The 23691-nt window shown below is 44.4% G+C and overlaps 1 protein-coding gene and 1 long non-coding RNA gene across 2 annotated transcripts in view; one reads left to right on the top strand and one right to left on the bottom strand.

Annotated features, from left to right (window-relative positions):
- Nucleotides 1-8693, bottom strand: part of WWC1 (WW and C2 domain containing 1) — a 288584-nt gene extending 279891 nt beyond the window's left edge. The window contains exon 1 of the mRNA XM_088454941.1: nt 7885-8693. Within this exon, the coding sequence (XP_088311067.1) occupies nt 7885-8003 (119 nt within the window). The 5' untranslated portion in view covers nt 8004-8693. The remainder of the gene's footprint in view (nt 1-7884) is intronic.
- LOC148479109 (uncharacterized) overlaps nt 8433-23691 on the top strand; it is a 42110-nt gene continuing 26851 nt past the window's right edge. The window contains exon 1 of the long non-coding RNA XR_015871992.1: nt 8433-8619. This is a non-coding gene — a long non-coding RNA (uncharacterized LOC148479109). The remainder of the gene's footprint in view (nt 8620-23691) is intronic.

The raw sequence follows: 23691 nt of genomic DNA, 5'->3' as shown, positions 1-23691 counted from the left end.
AGCCAGTTATCGATGAACACTACACTGATGGCCATCCCTACTGTATACTACCTAAAGTGTATGAAGATCATCTGCGTCTTGGCTGCTATACACTTCAGGTACTATACAGTTTCAGACAGTCCACCCCTGATAGGGAGAGTGATCATTCTGAACACCCCCCACTAAATCTGCCACTGAGTGGAATATAAAACGCTGGGATGAGACTGGTGTCCATTTGTTCTGCTGTGTGGTGTGGTGGGGTGTAGTTGAGGTAAAATGGAGAGAAAGTATAGGCAGGGGGAATTCTGGGTTGGCCATGAAAGACAAATTTCACCAACATACAAAATTCCACAACAGAATGAGGTGAATATTCTATATTAGATTGAGCTTATTTCTTCTGTCAACTGTATTTTTTCCATATCTTTTGAGATTACTGTACACCGACTGCTGGGTGTTAGGGCAGGGGACGTCCCTGCTAGACTCAGACTTTCAGAAGCTGCATACTAGGTTTTCTCTGCAGTATTCAATTGCTCTGTAGTGTAAAGAAGTGACTAGAATAAAGATGATGAATATTGTCGAGACTACTGTTCTGGTAACTAAAAGCAGTAATGTGGATTAAAGGAAGAAGCAAATATTGACAACAAAAAGCAATGTTAATAGTAAAATTAACATTGCTGTTAGCAACTATTTTAAAAAAGAAGTTTAATTACCACCCAGATTTTTGTTGTTGTTTTACTCACACTACATAGTAAATTAAATTATATTATCTCTAGTTTTATACATTGCAAATGCTGCAGCACAGAGATAAGGAGCGTGCAAAGTGCATTAATGACTTTCTTCTCCTAGTAGGGCAATTGTTGATTATGGATAGCTCCTGCAATGTAGTATCGTGTATTGAGAAAATAAAAATTAAAAAATGCTCCAGTTCCCTTCTAGATGTCTGCCCTCTACAGCTTTTATCTGCTTTGTTATGTAACTCTCTGGTCGTAGCGGAAGCACCAGGAGAACAACCAGATAAAGATTATACATCATCTGGTACACACCTGGATGATTTATCTGCAGATCGACCAATTTCATGACAATGGAGCACATACAAAGTTGTTCATACACACTAACCAACCATCGCTGCTACCAAAAGATATCTGATCTGGGAATACGGATATTAATATAATTAATCATTAGTCTGCAACCCAATTAAACGGTCAGCCTGTTGTCCGAACACACAGGCAGATGGCGATCTATCGAGCAGATATATCTGTACATCGGCTTTGCATCAGGGCCGACCAGATATGTCTGTGAACGACGTAGTTCAGACATATCTTCTGTGCACACGGGCAGAAGCACTATGCGATATGTAGCTCGTCAGCTGATTGAACAACATACCGCATAGTGTGTATCGAGAATTAACCTGGGTTATACTAGGCTGACGAGACCGCTGTTTGGCCTACCTATCTAACGATTGGAAAGTGTATACACACTTGCCAATCATTCTGGCGATATGTCTGCGCAGTTAGCGCTGACGTCACAACTGGGTGGGCATTTAAATTTGCCCACCCAGTTAATGGTCACTCATCGCCGGGTCCCTGCAGCATCTGTACGGGCGATCGGCAGGTTGTCCGTACACACCAGCAGATGAAACTATATATCTGCATAGCAGATCGACGTAGTTCACAGACATAGACACTGAACACTCCAGCAGATGCACCATTGATATATCGCCCGTTCAATGGAACGGGTGATATATCTATCAGTGTCTACTTTACTTAAAACTTAAAGGACAACTATGAGATGCCTTATCAGGTTACTATGCAGGTAGTCCTACATAGTGGCCCAGCAGCCTGAGGAAGAGCTATGGAAACAAAGCACATCAGAGCTAGCTGCTTGTGAGCTGCCTTCAAATTAATACAGTTTCTAGGTACATAAATATTTTGTTTTGCATCTTCAAAATCTCACTCATGTTCACTATACTCACAAACCTTGAGCAAGTGACGGGCATCTATTGCTTAGGGTATAAAGTAATTGGCTAAATCACCCCGTAGGGCATCATTTTCAACACTAACATTTGTAAGCGATGAAAAAAGAAAGTAAAATAATGGGAATATTCTTTTAAGCAAGCAAGCAGGGTACTACAAAATAGGGATTGTGTCTGGTCAGAGTTCTGATACTTGTTTACTGTGTTACAGACTGGAATGCCCCCCAGTGATATGACCTAATAAAAGAGTTTTGTCAATCACGCCCAAAGCAGTGAAACAGCCCAGTTATGCAATATTTCACATAGCTCCTGACTGAGTCAAACATCTATAACATAAAGGAAATTATTTGCTACAGTCAGGAAGAATTGATTAAATGTAGTTAAAGAAGCATTAAACTCCTAAGTACATACCAGCTGTTACATAATCTCCTCAAAGGATAAGGATGAGACATCCTTGATAATGAGATATATTCATCCAATGGGCATACAAAATGTGTACCTCAAAAAAAAACAAAATGGATCAATAACTGCAATAATTGCAGTTATTGGCAATGTAATAAATAAAAGACCATTTAAAACCTCAAATTAAAACTTTCAGATATTAACCATGAAATTAAAATACTGTATATTGTTCAGACAAATTGACATTTCTACTGCAACATAAAGATATTAACTTTGTATCCATAACAGGCAGCTGAAGCTCCTCCCACATCTTACTGAAAGTGTCCTAATAGGAGATGATAGCTGTCAACATGTTGAGCATGCTGTCATTTGTGCCATTAGGAATGCCACGCTCCTGTGTATGACTCAACTACACCACACAGTGCAATTCTGAAAAGTTTATGTCTACCAAATGGTCAGTCGCTCTGTGTTATGCTGCATACACATGGAACAACCATAGATATCGTTGATAGATTTCCCTCCAACTTTCTGTAGTGCAGGTCAAACGATTTTGGTTGTACACACTGATAGCTTCACTGACATATCGATCATAGAAATCTATCTTTTTACAGTCAAATCTTTACAAAATCAGCCAAGTTGGCCTGCATGCATGAAAGACCATAGATATAGTTATCGTTCATGCGGGAATGTGCATCGTTGGTCATTATCAGCTTGGTGACTGCAAAAAAGTGAACGATATCGTTGAAATTGCTCATAAAAGTCGTACCGTGTGTACGCACCATTTCTGAAGCACTCTGCTCCAAATATGGTATCTTGAAGTAGCAGAGTGAAAGGAAACATTGTGGACTTAAGTTAAAGACCCCCAGGCCAAAGTGTTCAATAAAACAACTCCCTATTAGCAGGAACAATAGGGCCCATGTACTTCCAGCTGTAATCATCTCTCTCTCGGGGGTCTATGTACTAAGCAGTGATAAGTGACAGAGTGAAAAATTATAAGTCTGTGATAAGTGCCAGCCAATCAGCTTCCAACTGTCATCTCACAGGCTGTGTTTGAAAAATTACAGCTGGGAGCTGATTGGCTGGCACTTATCACAGACTTATCACTTTTCACTGCTTAGTACATAGACCCCTCAGTCAATTACCAGTCTGCTTTCAAGGGATTCAGGGCCTGATTCAGACCCGGTCGCAAGCGCTGAACGGTCGCAAGCGCTGAGCGCTCGCAACTGGGTCAATGGTGGCCCAGAGAGCATGCGCCCGACGGAGCCAGATCCGTCGTGCGCATGCGCGAAACTCTGATAGCGACGAGCAATCCGTCACTCCGGGTCTCGCACCAAAGGGGGCGGTGCTGTCGATGTTGAGTGACAACACGACCCCTTTCGTGGGCGGGTCGGGGGGGTGGCTGCCCAGACGGTGAGACATCACAAGTGATGTCAGTGGGAGAGCTTTCGGCTCTGTTTGAGCCGAAAGCTCTCTGGGGCTTGCGGCCACGAAACCCTACCACAAGGGTCTCGTCGCAAGCCCAATGGTCTTGACCATCATCCTGGCCGCTCGCATTCGCTGTGGGTGGCAAAAAACACGCCCTGATTCAAAGCGAGCGCTCTGTCAGAGCGTCCGGCTCTGAATCAGGGCCTCAGACCCTTGAGAACTTTGATATAAATATAGTAAGCAGTGACGTGTAATAAGTTGGTGACAAGAGTTGGGCTTGCAGTTAGTAATGAGGCAACTACAGGGTTCACGGACATAAGATGCTGTGATTTTATGCCAGTCATCGGGAAATGGGGTTGTTTTATTAAAGTATAAGCAATCATAATTATTTCATGTATGTTATTTAGATAATCCGTTCATATACATTAATGTTATACAGTGATTTTACTTTTCCTTTACGGTTCTGCTGGTGTATTATCATTAGCAGTTAATAATTACCATAAAAACTTAAGGTGTGTACACACTAGACGATATCTGCGCACGATTTGCCCGATTGACACATCGGAAAGACAAATCGTGCAAAATGTGCCAATCGTGAGTATCCACTCACAATAAATATGCTGATGCGCGTACCCGCGGGTCGTCCGTCGTATTTTCAGATCTTGCTGACAGCAGGCAAAATCTGCCAATCTCGTACACGACACAGTGGAAATCGTTAAGGACACACGATAGATCGTTGGTAAGATTGGACACTTTTTAGCACCATATCGTGCCCTGGAGTGCAGGAGAGCTGCCGGGGCGAGTTCAAGTGAAATCTTTCACGATATTGCATCGTGAGCGTCTACTGTGTATGCACCTTTACATCCATTGCAAATTACATATTTTAAAAAGATCATGTGTTTCGCCTCTTTAGATTTATAAACTTAACACTAAAATACACATAATAGGAATGTTGACGGTTCCTCACGTTGACCATTAATGCTATAAACGTGTAACTAAGAGAAAAATGAGGCAATTCAATTCTCTGCGCCACTGTGCTGTCTGATCATGCACAGTACCGATTTTCCTGCACACTTGTTATTTGCCTTATATCAGTGTACGCTTTTGTCAATCAATGTTTGACCGGTGATGGTACTGTAGATTCATGTCTGGAACATTTCTCATTTACACCCTTGAGTCACCTGAGTAAAAGTTGACCAAAAACCTGAAGTTATTGAGTCATTTATATTTTTGATTTTAGGAGTTTCAGAGCTATTATGTCAGACTGTAATACTGAAACCAGACATTATCTTGCATATGCAGGAGCAGCAGCCATCTATTACGTTAATGTGTTTGATAAATGTAGAATTTACCAGACAACTATCCAGTTGCAATTGATATAACCTAAATAGATTTATTTTAGGGGTCTAATGGTGCATGATGCCAATGATAGGCACACATTTTTGAGCAAATCCACATGAGCTATAACAGTACCATTGTCTAAGTGATTTGTCAATATTACACAATACCATCATGTAATAAGTAAATATACATTAAGGGGCATATGTATCAAAGCTTGATGTGAGATAAAATTGTGAAATATATAACACCAACCAATCAGCTCCAAACTATCATTTCTTAAACACAGCCTGCAAAATGTAAGTTACAAGCTGATTGGTTGGTGATGTATATCTCACACCAAGCTTTGATACATATTCCCCCTAAAAGACTATTTAATATGTTAGTTCTTTCTTGGTTATCATGTAAAAAATCTGAGCAATTATATTGATAATTCTCCATTTCTCATACAGGAGTATAACCTAGTACAGTGGTTCTCAAACTCTGTCCTCAGGACCCTACACAGTTCACATTTTCCAGATCACCCAGCAGGTGCACAGGTGTACTCATTACTCACTGACACATTTTAAAAGATCCACAAGTGGTTATAATTATTTCACTTGATTCTGTGATGAGACCTGGAAAACATGCACTGTGTGGGGTCCTGAGGACTGAGTTTGAGAACCTATGACCTAGTACAACATGTTAAAATGCTGTTTTTAGGCTGAGCATTATTATTGTTATCTTTTATTTTGAAAAGACCAGTGTCTGCAGTGCTGTACAAGGATTATACATAGTAACAATGTCATTTGACAGATCATAATTACATTACAGTGTAAATTGATGTATCTAGAAACAACTTACAGCAATAAAAGAACAGACTAGATAGGACAACAACATGTGGTGAGGGTAGGCAAAATCAATTTAAATAAATTATTGGTGGTGCTTTCACGATTTTTATGCAATGTTTTTAAGAGAAGTGAATTCCATTTGCAGTGAGCAACATTGATAAATATCACTAATAAGGAACCCATCTCAATATGGGCCAGGCTCTGAACAAATTTACTCCTCAATCTGTGTGGCAAACTTTAGTACATAGACCCCTAAATCTGTAATACCCCTTTTACACCAGAGCAAACACCTGGGTTTTTGCTGGGTCTAACCGGGTCGCAGATCAGTGTAAAAGTGTCCCTGAAAAATAACCTGGGTCAAGTGACCCAGCAATCCTACGCAGGCAGCTACCAGGGTTGGACCTGGGTAATAGTGCAGTGTAAACGGCGCAACCCGGGTTATCTGACCTGGGTCATGCCTAAAATGAGCAGATTGGTGGTTGTGGAGCAGTCACCTCCCACTTTTTATGACCTCAAGAGTTTAGCAGGGCAGACCCAGGCCCAGTGTGAACGGGGCTGACCTGAGAATAACACAGATGCTGTGCTGTGTAAACGGTGTCTGACCCATGTCTAAAAACCCAGGTCGGACCCAGGTTATTGGTGGAAAGGAGGTATAATTGATCAAATAAAAATATGCATGTGGAATGATTTTCTCTTATTGCATAAGCTTTTGGATCAGTCTACAATGGTAAACTTGTTTGTGTAACCTATTTTACTTTAAGCTGTATCATACAATACATGCATAATTAAGACAAAATAAGGTTTTTCAAGCAATCCACATCGATAAATCCAACATGTTCACATCTCAAGTATATTTGCATAAATACATTTCATACCTAGGGGGCCTATGTATCAAAGCTGGAAGAAAGACAAAATTGTAACAAACAAAATTACCAACCTATCAGCTCCTATCATTTTTTAAACACAGCCTGAAAAATGTAAATTGGAAGCTGATTGGTTAGTACTTTATCTGTCACAATTTTATCTCTCTCCCAGCTTTGATACATAGGCCCCCTTGATATGTGAGTATACAAATGTTAGTAATAGCATCTGATGAATTCAAATAGGGGTATTAGCAGAGCACAAATGGTGGACAGGTAGGTGCAATGCCTATTAGCATGCAGACATAGTGGTCCCAATGCATCAAAGCGGTGGAGAGCAGATAAGAGTGAAGGCAAGTCCAACCATCTGGTAATATGTGGTGTTCGCCCCATTCACCCCCTGGTCACTTTCTGTATTTATTATGCAAAATGTTCTGATCTACAATAAGTATACTGTGATTAGACTAATGGGCAGCAAAAATTAATGGGTAATGGTTCGAAAATAAGCGAATACTGGATTCATAGAACGTAAAATAAAGCGTTTTAATATCATTGTTCAGAACGGAAATGTCAAAGCTGGGCTCTTACAACTTTTCTGTGTGCATTGTACAGTATTATATGACCAAAAATTTTGTTTATTTGAATTAAAAATGTTAAGCTTTCACATATGGAACAAACCTTTGTCACTTATCAAGCACCAGTATATAAAAAAAACTAAATTAACAAATATATGAATCAAAATATCACTTAAAACTAATTCCAACCACTAAAAAAACTAATGTCAAAATAGCAACTCACTGCTGCTGAATATGTAACTCTGACGGTCATAATACTGTTAACTATGCATCAAGTATAATATAACACCGTACGGACAGCAACAATAACATCACATATAGCTCACAAAGCAATAATATAACTAATGACGGCTGTTTTCAATTATAGCATAGATAATCAGCGACTGGGTGCCCCATCTGTAAGGCAGTGCCAGTGGGCAGGTAATACATTGCAGCTGAGAGAGAGTAGCCGTCGTCAGTGACTGTACATACAGCGATGTGCCCATGGTTCACTATGACTATACCTGTCTCTCGGGTCTATCCAGCTGGTGGTCCTGTTGCTGTGATCAATGTAATAGACTTTGCCATCCACGTCCCTGGCCTCCTCCCAGCCCTCTGGCAGGGGTAACTCCTTCCGCAGCATCTCCGGAGCGGGTAATATCCCCCATAAAGTCACCCAGAGGTAGCGCCGAGGAGTCCGTGTGACCGGTAGGGGTGAGCCGGGATGCCCCCTACACGCCGCACGCAGATGCTTCTACACCAGGAAAGTTGCTCTGGGCGATCAACAAGTGTGCGGCAGCGGCGGCCGGGGAGCGGGCGGGCTGCATGTCCCTAGCCCAGCTGTGCATCCCTGGCCGCGGGGACCGAGCACTGCTCCTCCAGCCAGTGGGTTTCACTACACGTGGTATCCACTGGTGCCAGTCACCACCGAGCCTGCTGCGGGCAGCGCAATCACACTCCTCCGGGCACTAGGAAGCTGCAGGACGCGGTGCCCGTGCGGGATTTTCCATGTCCCCTAACACCGTGTAGATAAGCTGGGCCGGTGTGATCGGACTCCGATACTGCACGGTGACAGCGCCCGGGGTAAGGGGTAACCCGAGGCGACCGCTGTACAGTACTGTGTTATAGGGGCTTCCGGGCCGGTGCCTTAAAGGGGACGCGCTGAGCCTCTGCCCCGTGATCTCCCAGCACTCAGTGTCCCCGCTGCTGCCGCTCTGACACTCCAGCGCTACGTCATCCAGGTGATTACTGTAATACAGGTAATAAACCGGCGCTACTGTAATACAGGTAATAGACCTGCACTACATGACTGTACGGGTGTACAGGTAATAGACCTTCTCTGAGAGTGCTCCTATAAACACAAGAATAGTGGGGCACATGACACAGATGGTGGTTCCCCCGCCTCCCCCTTTCTGAAGCATGATCAGCATACACACAGCAACCAGGGCTCACACTTGTAATATCACGGTGTGATTGTCATGATGTATCTGGGAGATTCAGGGCACCAGCTGCTGTATAAACATAGAGAAGAGATAAAGGGCCATGACAACTGGGGCATTATCGTGAGTTTGTCAAAACACTATGCTTATTATAGCTGCAATATATTCATGGCCTGTGTTGTCCAAAGTATTTTATTTTTATATAAATATTTGTATTGGGGGGCTGCTGCTGCTGTCTGTTTATAATGCTTCATTTATGTTAAATTGTATTTATAAAAAATAATAAAAAAAGATTGTTATACTTAGGGGCATAATTCAATTACAGCAGGTGTGAATTTATCAAAAACCTCGCACCTGCGGGAAAATCCCCGGTAATGGTGTTCAATCGGGTGAGAGATTTATCTATTAGGGTGTGAGCGCTCATTTTGTTTTTCTTGTAGATTCAGAGCAAGCCTAATTTTGCTAATATAATTATTTTTAGGAAAAATTGGATGGACTAGCTTACAAACCTCGCCCCCCACCCAGTGGCAAACGCAGGATTTCTAGAAGGGGGTTTCCAAATGGTTGATTTTAGAGCGAGTTTAGCCAGTCCATGAAGAGGGCATCATTAACACCTAAACAGCTATAATATGCGTCATACAAAATGCAGTGTAGGTCATAATTCCGACATACAGGGTCAGAAACATAGTTAACCCATTAGACGTGGCAGTAGGGCAAACCAGCCTGAGCTGAATGCTTTTATTTCAAATGTGGGCATCATTCCAGAGCGGTGGAGCAAATCTGGGAGTTTGGGGGAGCCGCAGTAGATCCTAGCACTGCCCTGGACATATATGTACACATTTATTTTCTTGTGCACTGGATAGCGGATGTTACACACTATTAATAATTATTCCTATAGATGGTCTATAGTAGTGCACCCCTAATAGTGCACATTTTCCAGATCTCCTAGTTGGTACAAAGGTGTAATCATTACTAGTTGTGTTAATTATTTCATGGTAAAATTTAATTATATACTGTTGTTATAGTGGTTATGGTGTGGGTGGGGAGGGGGGTTTCCAGGCAACCGTAAGCCCTCCTGCGTTTGCCTATGCCCCCCCCAATTAGCTTAATTAGTCCAGTAATTACTTAACTTCTGGCAGCGCTGTCATCTGGAGGAACATCCCCGACATGCTGAAGTGGTTCAGTCTTCCTCTGACAACTTCCACAGCGCACAGTGAGATTCCTGTGTTGCAGATCAGTGTGTGTGAGGTCCCTGTGTGTGACCCTCCTGTCACTGTGACCCCCCATCAGTGGCGTCACTAGGGGGGTGCGGGGGGTGCGGCCCGCATCGGGTGTCACCCTTCAACCCTTCAAGAGGGTGACACCAAAAAGAGCAACACACACACATGCGGGCCGCACGCCATCCACAGACCCGTCCGTTGCCCGCACACCCCCTGCCGACCCCAAATAGACTGGCCCTGCAGCCGCCGCTGCGGGTGATTTAAGTCTCTCACTGCGGCGCGGCCGGCGTTCAGAGCCACACACAGGCACAGAGCATCTCTCTTTGCCTGTGTGTGGCTCTGGCCGCTGGCCGCGGTGACGTCATCAGGCACGCGGCACGCCGGCTGAAGGGGAAATATACCTTTCCATTCTGGGAAGGAGAAGAAGGAGGTGTGTGCACGCCGCCCGGACAAGCCAGCCTGGACTTCGTAAAGGAAGGTAAGTAGTACTGTACAGGGGTGGGGGCACAGCATAAGCAGCGTTACTGGGGCCACTGCATATTGGCACTACTGGGGATAGTGTATAGAGGGCACAGTATAAGGGTACTACTGGGGGCACAGCATAAGGGGCATTACTGTCTGGGGACGCTGCATAAGGGGAGCTCCTGGGGGTATTATATAAAGGGTGCTACTGGGGGTACTATATAAGGGGCATTGCATAAGGGGCGATACTGGGGTACTGTATAAGGGGCACTGCATAAGGGATGCTACTGGGGCCACTGTGTAAGGGCACTAGTGGGGGCACAGTATATGGGGGTCTAATACAGGAGGCATTGCATGATGGGCTATAATACAGGGGGCATTGCATATTGGGCACAGCTGCAGGGTACATTGCATAAAGCGGCACTACTTAAGGGGGAACTGCTTAAATGGGCAGAGCTACAGGGGGCATTGCATAAGGGGCACTACTACTGGGGGCATTGTTTAAGGGGCACTACTATGGGCATTGTGTATAAGGGTCACTAATGTGGGCATTATGTAAAAAGGGCACTACTGTGGGCATTGTGTAAAAGGGGCACTACTGTGTGTCGTAACATAAATAAGGGACACTAATTTATGGTGCAATGTGAATAAGGGGCACTATGTGCGGTGTAATGTGAATAAGATTGTGCTACTGTGCGTTGTAATTTGAATTGGGGATAGTATTGTATGAACATGCCATTTTCTTTCGAGATCACGCCCCTTTTTTGCACCATGTGCCTTAGGCGCATGCTGTCCTTTTATTGATAAATTGCTGAGGATGGGGCGGTCGTTCCACCACGTCTCTAGGACCACTTTAAGCACTGCTACCCAGAATACCGGGCGTGGCATCATTACGCCCGCCGGATGCGCCCGGCATCCTGGGAGGAGCACAGTGTGAATGCTGGACAGGTAAGGGGGAGAAGTTTGCGGCGCTGCGCATCTTGGTCTCAATTTTTTTTTTTTGGGTGGAGGGGGGGGTGTCACCATGCATTACAGCACCAGGTGACACCAACCCTAGTGACGCCTCTGCCCCCCATCAGTGCGTGTGACTCCCCCTGCCACTGTGTGTAACCCTCCATCAGTGTGTGTGATCCCAGCACCCAGCATCTGGGACTAAAGTAGTCACTACTGTATTAGGATGGCGGGACAGTCCCATAATATATCCATTTTTATCTGAATGTATTTATATGCTAAAATGTAACACAATAATTAAAGTGCTACAACTTCATTTTAGACACCTCTCATGTACACAACACGTAATCAAAATCTATTTTCTGTCATAGAGATATATGAATGAAGGACTTAATTTTGACATAACATCAGGTCATCTTATACACACACATTCCGCAGCACGTATCCTAACCCACTGCTCCATGCTCCTTCACTATCTACCCCATCTGTGTCACCCCTGTCTATCTACCCCTCCCCTTTAGAATGTAAGCTCTCACGAGCAGGACCCTCGTCCCTCATGTGCTTCTCCCCCTACTTATAGTATAATTTACTCCTAACTCCCCACAATGACACCTGGCACCTGGTTGCTCATGTCCTGCTGCTTGTGTTATGCAGCTATGTTTATAAACCATGTCCTTGTCCTGTATTGTTTTGTATTACTATTAACTGTTTTTCTTATGTGCTCATTTATGTACCGTGTAAGGCGCTGCGGAACCTTTGTGGCGCCATATAAATAAAGGATAATAATAATCCCTGTGTCAGTGTGCAGTCACTTACCTGTGGGCTGGAGCAGCTAGTCCGGAGTGTGGAGCAGGCAGCACCCGGGCACAGCAGAGAGAGGAGCGTCTGGAACGGGTGACTTTTATTTTTTTCTCCCCCTCCCCCGTGGTCTTTGGCCACTAAAATACCTACATCCAATTTTTGTGGAATTGGATCCTGCAGGTATTGGGAGCACGCATACCTGCGAGAATTCAAAATTGGTTGTGAGGTCCACGTATTTTTTCACGGGCAAAACCTCGCTGCCAATTTAATGTGCCCCATAGAATAAGCAAATGGACGTGGTTTATCTAATGTGGTAGCAATTTAAATGTGTATGAAAAATATATATATATATGAAAAATCATTATATCTAAACTATAATCGAATACATCACCTACCAGCCATGTCTGACAGAGACTCTTCTAGTGATTTATATAGAAATCAATATACAATACCACCTCACAGCACTTCCCCCAGCTAGGGTTGTCTTAACAGCAGTGTGGGATAGAGCTTGTGAAAAGGCCCTGTCCCGACAAAGCCTATGGGGCTGCTATGAAAATATAGGGACAGTAGCAGGTATCGGAGAGACCTTTCTTATATCCTTGGGATAATTGTTTTTTTTAAAAGGTAATAAAGGGGTCTGTGTACTAATAATCGCAGAACTGCTGATATTTTTATCCAGGGGATATTTTAATTTTTAATGAAAATATCCCCGCTATGTACTAAGGGAAACTCGCAGGAACACGCTGTTCTTGCGAGTTATATCCACGTTTGTGAAAGATTTCTCCTGCGGAGGCTGCGAGAGAGAGATGGAAACATCTGAAGATGGTGTAAACTACCGGGACCAAACTCAGAAAAGCTTCGCATTTTGGAGTTTGTTACACAGGCCCGGTGACGGGGAAGGAGGGGGGGGCGACGACAAGGGGCAGAGCCATCCTGGGCCCCTAGGTTCCAGGCGGCCCCAGAGCCCCACAGATTAGCTAGATGTAAGCGTAGATGGGAAAAAATGTTTTTGTTTATTTGGACACAGTGAGCGTGACGCGGCACAGCTGAAACAGAACAGAGGAGCCGCAGCTGACTGCCATAAGAAGGTAAGTGTGTGGGCTGGGGGGCGACTGTGGGAGCTGGAGGGTGACTGTTGGCTGGAGAGAGAGAGACACTGTGTGGGCCATACTTGCCTACTCTCCCGGAACTTGCGGGAGAATCCCGATTTTTTTGGTAATTCCCCGCACCCCTGGAAGAGTAGGCACTTCTCCCGCATCCTGGCCACTTCCTAGAGAAGTTGGGTGAATGGGGAGAAGTTTCTCGGTGATCGCCGGTCCCCGAGTAGGACAGAGCTTAATGATGTGATTCTAAGAATTGCGTCATTTAGCCCTGCCTCTATTTAAATAAACGGTATTCACATGATGGGGAGGGGCTTAATGACGATAAACTTCCGGCTCCATCGCCGCACCACCTCCTTCTCCTCCCAGGGCTTCTCCTATGGAGGAGACAGAAGAAGTAGGTAAGTATGCTGCAGGCTGGAGAGAGAGACATGGGGGATTAGAAAGAGACACTGCTATATGACAATGACATTGCTTATATTCCTGCGCAAACAGGTATTTTCCTGACCTCTAAAGTGAATACTGAATGATGAAGTCGCCATCTACCCAGGCAGGAACAATTCTTTCATAGGTTCCCCATTGCAGAGAAAACACATATACTGTAGGTAAGGAACACACTCAAAGGACTGGCCTGTACCTGCCAGGGTCCCAGGGATAGGGAGCCCTAAAAAAAATATGTGTACCTGGCCTCATTATTTCTGTTGCCGGCCCTGTTGGTACATAGGAGTCAGATCGTAGTCAACATTGATAATAATGGGGACTGCAATCTACAGTGCTAATTAGCACTTTGCCAGACATTTGTGTGAAATCACCTGCACTGTGCCATTAGTATATAGCTGCAACACATAAAATTATGCAGAAACTGCAGTTTCTACATAAAATGATGTAAAAAACAGCTTGATACATAGGACCGTAAATCTTTACAGTACTGACAAAATTGGGACTATTGAAAGGCCTCTGTATTAGCAGGATTACATACAGATTTTTAGTTACACAAGATAACCACATTGTACAACACCTTGAAGGTGGCAGTACTTTGGTCTCTGCTTTCAATATAACACCTTTTACTCTGTGCAATCAGATTTGTAAAGAAAGTTAGTGTACATAAATCCATGTAAAGTATTATGATGCTAAAAATAAAATAACCGTTTTGATTACTCAGATGATCATTATTTGAAAAGAGAAAAATATAGTCTTATTAAAGTACAGTTGGCCTGATTCAGAGGAGCACACAGCCGCAGCCTCGCCTTTATAATAACGCTATGACCTACTGAAACGCCCACTGCCAGCGGCGCTAATGTACCATTGGGGCACCATCTGAAAATGGCTTCCTTTGTCAGCGCCACTGCATCTTTAGATGTGGCCGCTGCCAGAGACACGACCACGTCTGAAACCACCCAGTTGCCTCCAAGGAACACCCTCTCAAATTCACTCTCCCTGCGTCCAAATTTGCTCTGCGTCTCAGTGCTAACCATCAAAACGCATGCGCAGTGCTACTCGGATGCATGTGCAGACATAAAACATTGGCCGCTTGCGTACACCACCAACACTGTGTGCACCTCTGAATCAGGCCCAATGTGTCCAAATATGATTTTATCAATTTACAAATATTTTGTGAACAGACCAAAAAGTAAATAAATGCCATGCAAAGCGTCTAGTCAAATGAGCTGCTAAGAGAATGTAGAATTGGCGGTGTGCACCTCTATTTGCTGTTCTGTGAGATGTAATACCAGGACACTGTCACATGTACAGCAAGTTTATGTGTTTTAATCTAGAAACTTAAAGAAAGTGGAGTTGGTGTGCTGGTTCTGTATTTATTTTATCCTTACATATTGACCTACAGAGTGTATATCATACATGCTCATAATTGTGAGTAAAAATAGCAGTGCTTTGGCACACTGGAATTACCGTGCTCAAATATTACCTTGACCGCCAGTGTTCTGTAACTTTTGGAGGAATAGAATTGCGAATAAAACCATTTCTTCTTTGTCTTTAACAGTCACTAAACGATACACCCAGTACTTCGACCTAATGTGGTTAAATTATTGCTTTAGAAATATTACATTTTTAAGTAGTGATTGTTATATAAGAAGTTTCTCAATACAAAAACAGGAACAAAAGATGTAATGGATAGCATAGGGGACTGCACCTTCCTACTAACTGTAATCTCCTGGCAGCTGGTAAACATAGCATAACTTTGAGTCACAGACCTGTAAAATAACTACAACTTTAAAAGTATTTACTGTCTTTATCTATCAATCATATGATCTCATTAGTAAAGTAAGTTTATGTACGCTCTTTAATATATTATTTAAGTAACTTGTAGTAGAACTTTTAAAGGTGTATTCTAAATAATGGCAACTTTTAAAAAAAAAAAGTTGTTTTTTTGTATTCTTACATTAAAATACCAGTTATAAACAATTTTTTAAACAGTTTAACTGATACCCATCCCCCTCATCATACATATATTAATTTTTGCTTATAACTTGGCTATCGGTGTTGTATAGGTCAAATTAATGAAGTCCCTGCCTGTAAAAATTTAAAATGTAGAAGGAGGGGTAAGATAAATTAGGGGTAGGTGGGACAATGGACTTAATGGTCCTCAGGGGAAACTGAGGAAGATGATACTGTAGTAATAGTGGCAGAACAGTAGGGGTGTTGACAAGGAAGAATGGGAAACTGTGAACAGTAGAGGGGAGAAGTGGGGGTGGACCAAGGGGCAAGATTTAATGCCTTGTAGTATAGATGCAAATGTGGCAAATTATACAGAATGCAAGGAGGGTATGACCTGAAGGGGTGTAGAGATGGGGATTGGGGACATTACCTGAAACAATCAATAAAGAGGGGTTATTATCTCATGGAGGCAATTAGCTCCAAGCAACATGAAGGCATCACTCTGATGACAGGGCACAGCTCCTGGTGACCACTGTCCAATTCTAGCGGAGACAAGGTTCCAGATAACGAGCTGCTGGCTGCTCACTTAATAATCAGTGCCAATGTAATTTCCATCATTATTATCAGAGCCTGACCTCCCTGCAATGTGCTGTCTGAGTATAGCTGCCAGATCTGCCAACTAATATCCCTCAAATAATACAATCAAGTGAATTGAATGTTCACAAAGGAGAGGCATTGATCCGAACCAGGACTGCTTGAAACAGGCCTAGCAACAAGGGGAGAAAGGAAATCAGTGCGGGATCACTAGTGTCAGTAGGAACCTTGTGGATCTGGTCAACAGGATCTCCTAGGTAAATAGATTTTGTTAGCTCATTTAAGAGCCTACTTGTAAGTAATATATGTAGGATATTCCCCGAAAACACCAGTTTCTGAGTAATAGCCCAAAAAATGAAGTATCCCCCAAATGTACCATGGAGTGACTGCAGCCGATATGTGCTGCTTTACCTCCATGTGCAGCTGCAGCCCACATGGGTTTCTATGGAAACTGCTTTGCTGCCAGATTAACCAAGATTGTCCCCGATAGGATAATGCCATCTCAAGATGGCGTTACCCTATAATAGCTTATGGGCTACATTTTGCAAAAATGATAGGTAGTGGGTTCCTCCTGGACCCTCTCTGGCAAAGGCCGCTGTACATGCGTAGTCAGCAGACCACACATGCACAGTACAGCCCTGCATTATGATATAGAATTTAAATAGCTGCTTCTGCAATTATTTAACTTCTTTACACATCGCAGGGATGAGCTCTTTTCAAAGCCTCTCTCCATGCATGTGATTTTTAGTACATTCGAGCTAATGTTAATTTCTTATTGCCGTGAATAGCGGCGCTAAGAAATGCTAATTATCGGGTCTAAAGCCTAATAATACTGTATACTACTTAATGATGGCATAAACTGTGTGTGTGCGCATGTATATACAGTATGTGTATATATATCATGTGTAGGTAAGCTGTGGTACTCCAGCTGCTGTGGAACTACACCTCCCAGCCAAACCCAGAGCTCAGCGCTACCAAATTACTCTGTGCTCACACGTTTGGTGTCACGCAACTTATAGCGCATGGAGCATAGATGTATGAGGACACATGTATGCATTAGTCACAGACAAGATAGTGACCTGTATGGTGCAATTCGCATGAGGCTCAGAGTCCTCCTGTCAAAAGCTACCTGATGTAGGGAGGGGAGCCCTCCTGATACCCCTGATGGAGGGGAAAACCACCTGATTTGGTGGCTTTGAAGACTGAGTCAAGATACTGTAAAACTGTCACGGTGGTGGGACTACAAATCACAAAATGCCTAGTCTACAGCCGACTGCATGACATGCCAGGAAGTTGGTCCACCAAACATCTGCCCCACAGACTCAGTTTCTGGTGCCCCAGGCCCCCATCTCCCAATGCCTTCTTACCCACAGCTCCGTCCGGTGTATCCTTGTTGGCATCCAGCTCCTGGAAGAAGATCTGCAGCCACACTTATACTCGGGCCAGCCACTGAGGATTCTGCTGTACGTCTCACAGTTAGAGCTGCCGCTAGGGAGGAGTGGGATGGGGAGTTGTGGGTGAGGGGGGCACCTGGACTGTTGCACGGGTTCACAGATAGGACTATCGCTAGGGAGGAGTGGGATGGGGAGTTGTTGGTGAGGGGGTGTGCCGAGTGCTGCATGGGTCTGAGGCTAAGGCTGCCGCCAAGGAGAAGTGAAACGGACAGTTGTGGGTGAGGGGGGCATCGGACGTGTCACACTGACATAAGAAGCTGCTGAAGAGCAGCAACACCAATGAATAGGGACAGGCTATGATAGACGGAGGAGGCAGCGGACATGGAGCTCTTCACTAGTGTATGGTGGCTTCTCAAGTGCCGGGAAGAGGTGCCGTGTATTGGGCAGCCGTGATGGTACAATCCAGGTACATAGTTACAGCAGGTTTGTCTTAACAGCAGTGTGGGCCCTGGGCAAAGCAATGCACTAGGACCCCTACCCACCCATTCATGGGAATAAAATTTAAATGGTCAATAAAATTGAACCCTCCTGCATGCCCATCAGAACTCCCACACATGCAGAGAGACTGGTCTGAAGCCGGCGAATGAAGTGAAAATGGGACTGAGGTGAGTACTTATCACCGGGGGGGTTGGTGTGGGGGAGATTAGATCAGAATACAGTGCACGGCGGCCGGCTTATAAAATATCACAAATTTACCAACTGGCCGCAGCTGCAGGGGGTGGGTTGGCGGGGCCCTACAAGCTTCGGGCCCTTGGGCAACTGCCCAACAAGCCCAATGGAAGAGATGGTCCTGAGTTACAACCCCAAGTGGGGTGAATATATTGTAGGCAATGGAGGAGGCGCCCCTTCAGTGCTGGCGCCCAGCGGCAGCCGCCGCCATTGTCTCCCATAGTTTTGCCCCTGGCTGGAGTACCACAGCTTACCTACACATGATATATACACATATATACATGCACTCAGGTATATATGTTCATGTTGATACCATAAAATGGGAACTTAAAGAAACCAAAAAATGGAATCCTTATAAGATGTAAGTACAATTCCCTTAATTTTCCACTAAAGTAGAAAATGTAAACTTGAACTAACTCACTGACGACCGTTAAAAAAGAGCACTTGTATAATGAGTAAAATGTAACAACTATGGATCTGAGAAAATAAAAGATATGAAAATGATAAAATGGAGTAAAAATAATAAAAAGTAAAATTAAGATAAAAAATAAAGGATAAAAATAATAAAATAATATGATCTCCAGGCAATGCTGTGAAGAAAAACTGAAATTAGAGATTGTGGTATTAACTACTATGTGTTTATAGCTTTTTTTGCAGGTATTTGTGTGGAGCCGGGGCCGTGGGGATTGTGGATGTTGCGGGCTTTGAGGGCGGTGTCACTTGCTCAATGTTTTGGAGACACTGGCAGGTTCTAACTAGCTGACCCTATTCCTATCTTTGCCTCCTGGCAACGGTCACCTCTTCCTCTCAGTGTAAATGGATACAAATATATACAGTACATGTAATACACAGCGTGGTTACCATACCCACTATATGAATTATACATGTATGGTATGCCTGCAGTCCTTTGATATTATAAGGGTGACTGCGCTGACGTTCCTTAGAAGACCATTGTCTTTCTAAATTTCAGACTATTTTGAAATACGAATATCATAAGACATCACATAAAATAGCTATTTACTAACATCCATTCTGTTACAATTGAAGATGAAACTAATTATTATGTAACAGCTCTGATGATGTCACGAATAACTTGGATATAACCAAAAGAAAGTATCTATAACAGACTCAATTGGACACCTACTGAGATATACATAACTACTACACTAGTATTACTATTTATGATAATAGAATTTAAACCACCGGCAGTAGCAGTAAGTGTTTTAACTACACTATTTGTATTTATACTTTTTCCTCACATTTTACTATCTATCTTTTTCTTTATATAGATCATTGTTTTAAATATATTTCGCCACAAGTCTAAACACTACATATTTTAATAAAATTATTAATAAAAGTTATTTTCTACCCTTCGGATATATATCATTATAATATGTATCATCATGACCCATTAGTGCACTAGACCATTATATCTTCTCTTATCCTCTCTTTTGGTTGATTATATCTCATGCAATATTAGGATCCGTTAATTAATAATAGAGTATTTCTCTTTAATATGGGATCAAATATTGAAATTAGGGATGTGCAGGCTCGGATAGGTTCGAGTTTGCACGTGGAGTTCGGATTTTTCCCTCCAAAAAAACGGAACTCAGAACGAGGCAAAACGTCATCTTACATGGACGAACATCATCATTCCTGGACAAAAGACCAGGAATGATGATGTTCGTCCATGTAAGATGACGTTTTGCCTCGTTCTGAGTTCCGTTTTTTTGGAGGGAAAAATCCGAACTCCACGTGCAAACTCGAACCTATCCGAGCCTGCACATCCCTAATTGAAATGTGGTTAGATTATTTATTATTTATTCACAGTTTCTTATATAGCGCAGCAAATTACGTTGCGCTTTACAATTTGTATCAACATTAACATTTTACTGGGTTGTAAATACATACATACATACATACATAAAAGACATACGTAAAAGACATACATGAATGCAAGAGGGCCCTGCTCGCAAGCTTACAATCTATAGTTATACAATCTATAGATTCAGTTCATTCAATATTCATAAAATTTTTTAAATATTTGATCCCATATTAAAGAGACATAGGACCTCATTCACAGTCGGTCGCGAGCGCCGATGCGCTCGTAATTGACTCGATGGTTTGGCCTGCGCACGTGCAGCGGCCGCACTGTGCGTGCGCAAGCCCCGGAGCGACAGAGAAACTCTGTCGCTCAGGAGCTCGTTACCAAAGGGGCGGCTGTCGATGTTGATCAACAGCTGCCCCCATTTGGTAGGCGGGCCAGGGGAGTGGTTTCCAAAACGAAGGCGTTCCTTTACGAACGCCTACCGTTTGTGGGTGGCTGCACTGACATCATCAGTGATGTCAGTAGGGAGCTTCCTGCTCCACCAGAGCAGAAGGCTCCCTGGGGCTTACGAGTGCCCAGACCCTACCCTAGGGTCTGGTCGTAAACCTGGATGGTCGCGATGGTGATCACCATCGCGACCATCAACCTGGTCGGTCGTTAAGCTGTACTGATTCGGGAAGTAGTCGGGAAGCCGACAGATGGAATCCCGGCCGCCGGCTTCCCGACTGTCTAATCCCGGCAAGGGTTAAATGACAGGCGTCGAAATCCCGACGCCTGTCATTTTACCTACGCCGGGAGCCCGACACCCGGCTTACCGATCGAAGGTAAGCTGGGCGCAGACAGCCGTCGGGGGGAGGGTTAGGTTTAGGGCTCCTGGGGGGACTTAGGGTTAGGCACCTCCCCCGGGAGGCTAGGGGAAGGGGGAATTAGGGTCAGGCACCCCTCCGGGAGGTTAGAGTTAGGCTAGGGGAAGGGGGGATTAGGGTTAGGCACCCCCAGGGGGAGGTTAGGGTTACCCACCCCCCGGGGGACTTAGGTTTAAGCGGCGGGGAAGGGGGGTTAGGGTTAGGCACTTGGGGGGAGGTTAGGGTTAGGCACCCCTAAGGGAGGGTTAGGGTTAGGGGGTAGAATATGGTTAGGAAATACTTACCTTGGACGATCGGGATTTTCACCCCTGCTGGGCAGCCGCTGCGGCCGGCGGTAAATCATACTGAACCCATTGACACAAGTAGTAATCACTTACCACAGTGGCTGAATAATATAGGGGCAACTATAAAGGGTACAACGTAATTGTTCAGATGACACAATATATAAAAATCAAGCAAATGGCATGGTAAAAAAAAAAAGGGTTACACCAGCATACCCTGTTATTGTGGAAGAAGTAGGTTCTATTGAAAGAAAAGAATACTAACAGTGGAAATAATTAAAATTTTCAGTTAGCTTTCAATACGCAATACAATAAACACTATAGAAAAACTTTAAAGTTTCATCAAAAGTATTGTGACATCTCTTATTGAGATTCTTAATAAAATATTGCCCAACAAACCGAGGTTTATATACAGGAAAGACCCCACTATAAAGAACCAAATAGTGTCAAGTGTGTTACAGAAAGAGAATAGTAATTTCCTTTTCAGGAATAAAGGATCTTTTAGGTGCGGGGACTGTAAGATGTGCAGGTCATGCAGTAGCCTGCAATCCAAAATCACTGAATTTGAGATGAATGAGAGGAAAATGAATATTACAGAATTTATCACGTCATATCTGCTATGTAGTGTACGCCATCGAATGCACATGCGGGCTACTCTATATAGGGTAGACCAAAAGTCCACTGAAAGATAGACTGGCTGAACATGTCCGTAACATCACCAAGAGAAATGTGAATCATCCCTTTTCACTACATATTAAAGAAAACACAACCAATCTATACAGGGCTTGAATAGATTTAGGCCGGGATGTACTAACCTTGCAGTGTACATCCTGCTAGTCACCGCAATCTTACTACTTGCATATGTAAAAAAGGAGGGACTGGACTGCACATCCTGATATTAAACATGCTAATAGGTGCTACCATGCTGAGACCTGTAGTTATACAGCAAAAAAGAAGGGGGGAGGAGCAAGTACACACTATAAGCACTAAGAATTCAAATGATCAAAAGTCTATCAACTGCAACAATTAATATGGTTTTAAAAGTAAGGTTTCTTAGTACATGTTTGGCCAAAGATATTTGCCCACCTACCATGTCACGATGAACCTAATACTGATGTAGCAGGACTGAGTGTACCAGTGCGGTCACTCACCCTGCTACTAGGCATCCTCACCTTCCACGCCTGGGGGGTGGGGGTGCCTTGGGTCGGAGGGAGCCCCGGGCATCAGAGTGGGGTGGGATCCGGAGGGATCCCAGCCCCGCTTAAGGGTGTGGCGGGGCCCAGCAGCACGCCGGGCGGCGTGCCGGGATCGGTCGTGATCCCGCCCCCATCCGGCGCAGCGGCGTGGAGGTAGTGGTGGATTGCCGCCGCTGCTCCACGTGCGTGATGGCAAGTCTGAATCCTAGTGTATTCAGACTCAGCCAATCAGCACGCGCCCCTTTGAATTTGGCGCCGACTGTGAACCAATCAGGGCTCACAGATCGGCAGCCAACAGGGGATGGCCGCGTCATCACCCCACCCCCTGGAGCCGGCTTGAATTAGCTGGCGCGAGGACGGCAGAACAAGTTCGACGGTCGGGATGGAGCGGTGAAGAGCTCCTGAAGATAGAAGCAGGAAGAAGACACCGGAAGTCCCGCAGGGTGGCGGCCATTGAAAAAGAGCTTGCACAGGCCGCCGCCCGCCGGGTGAAGAGTTGCCGACCGACACCCACAAGGAGTGGAGCCGCAGAAGACGCCGGAAGCCCTGGGGCAGTGGTGGACCTTGAAAAAGAGCTATCCCCGGCCACTGCTGCCCAGGTGAAGACTCGTGGAAGCAGGCTCGGCTCAGCCAAAGGTCCCAGGACTGGTAAGTCCCTCATACCTCCCTAGACCACCAGGGTTCGGTACTAGGCCATGTGTCATGGTAAAGTCGGCGCTAGGCCGTGGGTCATTGTAACTCGGCGCTAGGCTGTGTGTCATGGTAAAGTTGGCCCTAGGCCATGGGTTATAGTAATTCTGCGCTAGGCCATGTGTTTTGGTAAAGTCAGCGCTAGGCCGTGGGTCATTGTAATTCAACGCTAGGCCATGTGTCATTGTAATTCGGCACTAGGCCGTGTGTCATGGTAAAGTCGGCGCTAGGCCGTGGGTCATTGTAATTCGGCACTATTCCATGTGTCATGGTAAAGTCGGCGCTAGGCCGTGGGTCATTGTAATTCGGCACTATTCCATGTGTCATGGTAAGGTCGGCGCTAGGCCGTGGGTCATTGTAATTCGGCGCTAGGCCGTGTGTCATTG

Source organism: Taudactylus pleione, unplaced genomic scaffold, assembly GCF_031769625.1.
Source record: "Taudactylus pleione unplaced genomic scaffold, aTauple2 ptg000637l, whole genome shotgun sequence".
Taxonomy (NCBI): Eukaryota; Metazoa; Chordata; class Amphibia; order Anura; family Myobatrachidae; genus Taudactylus; species Taudactylus pleione.
The sequence above is the reverse complement of the archived record's forward strand: the minus strand, read 5'-3'. Positions and strand labels throughout refer to the sequence as shown.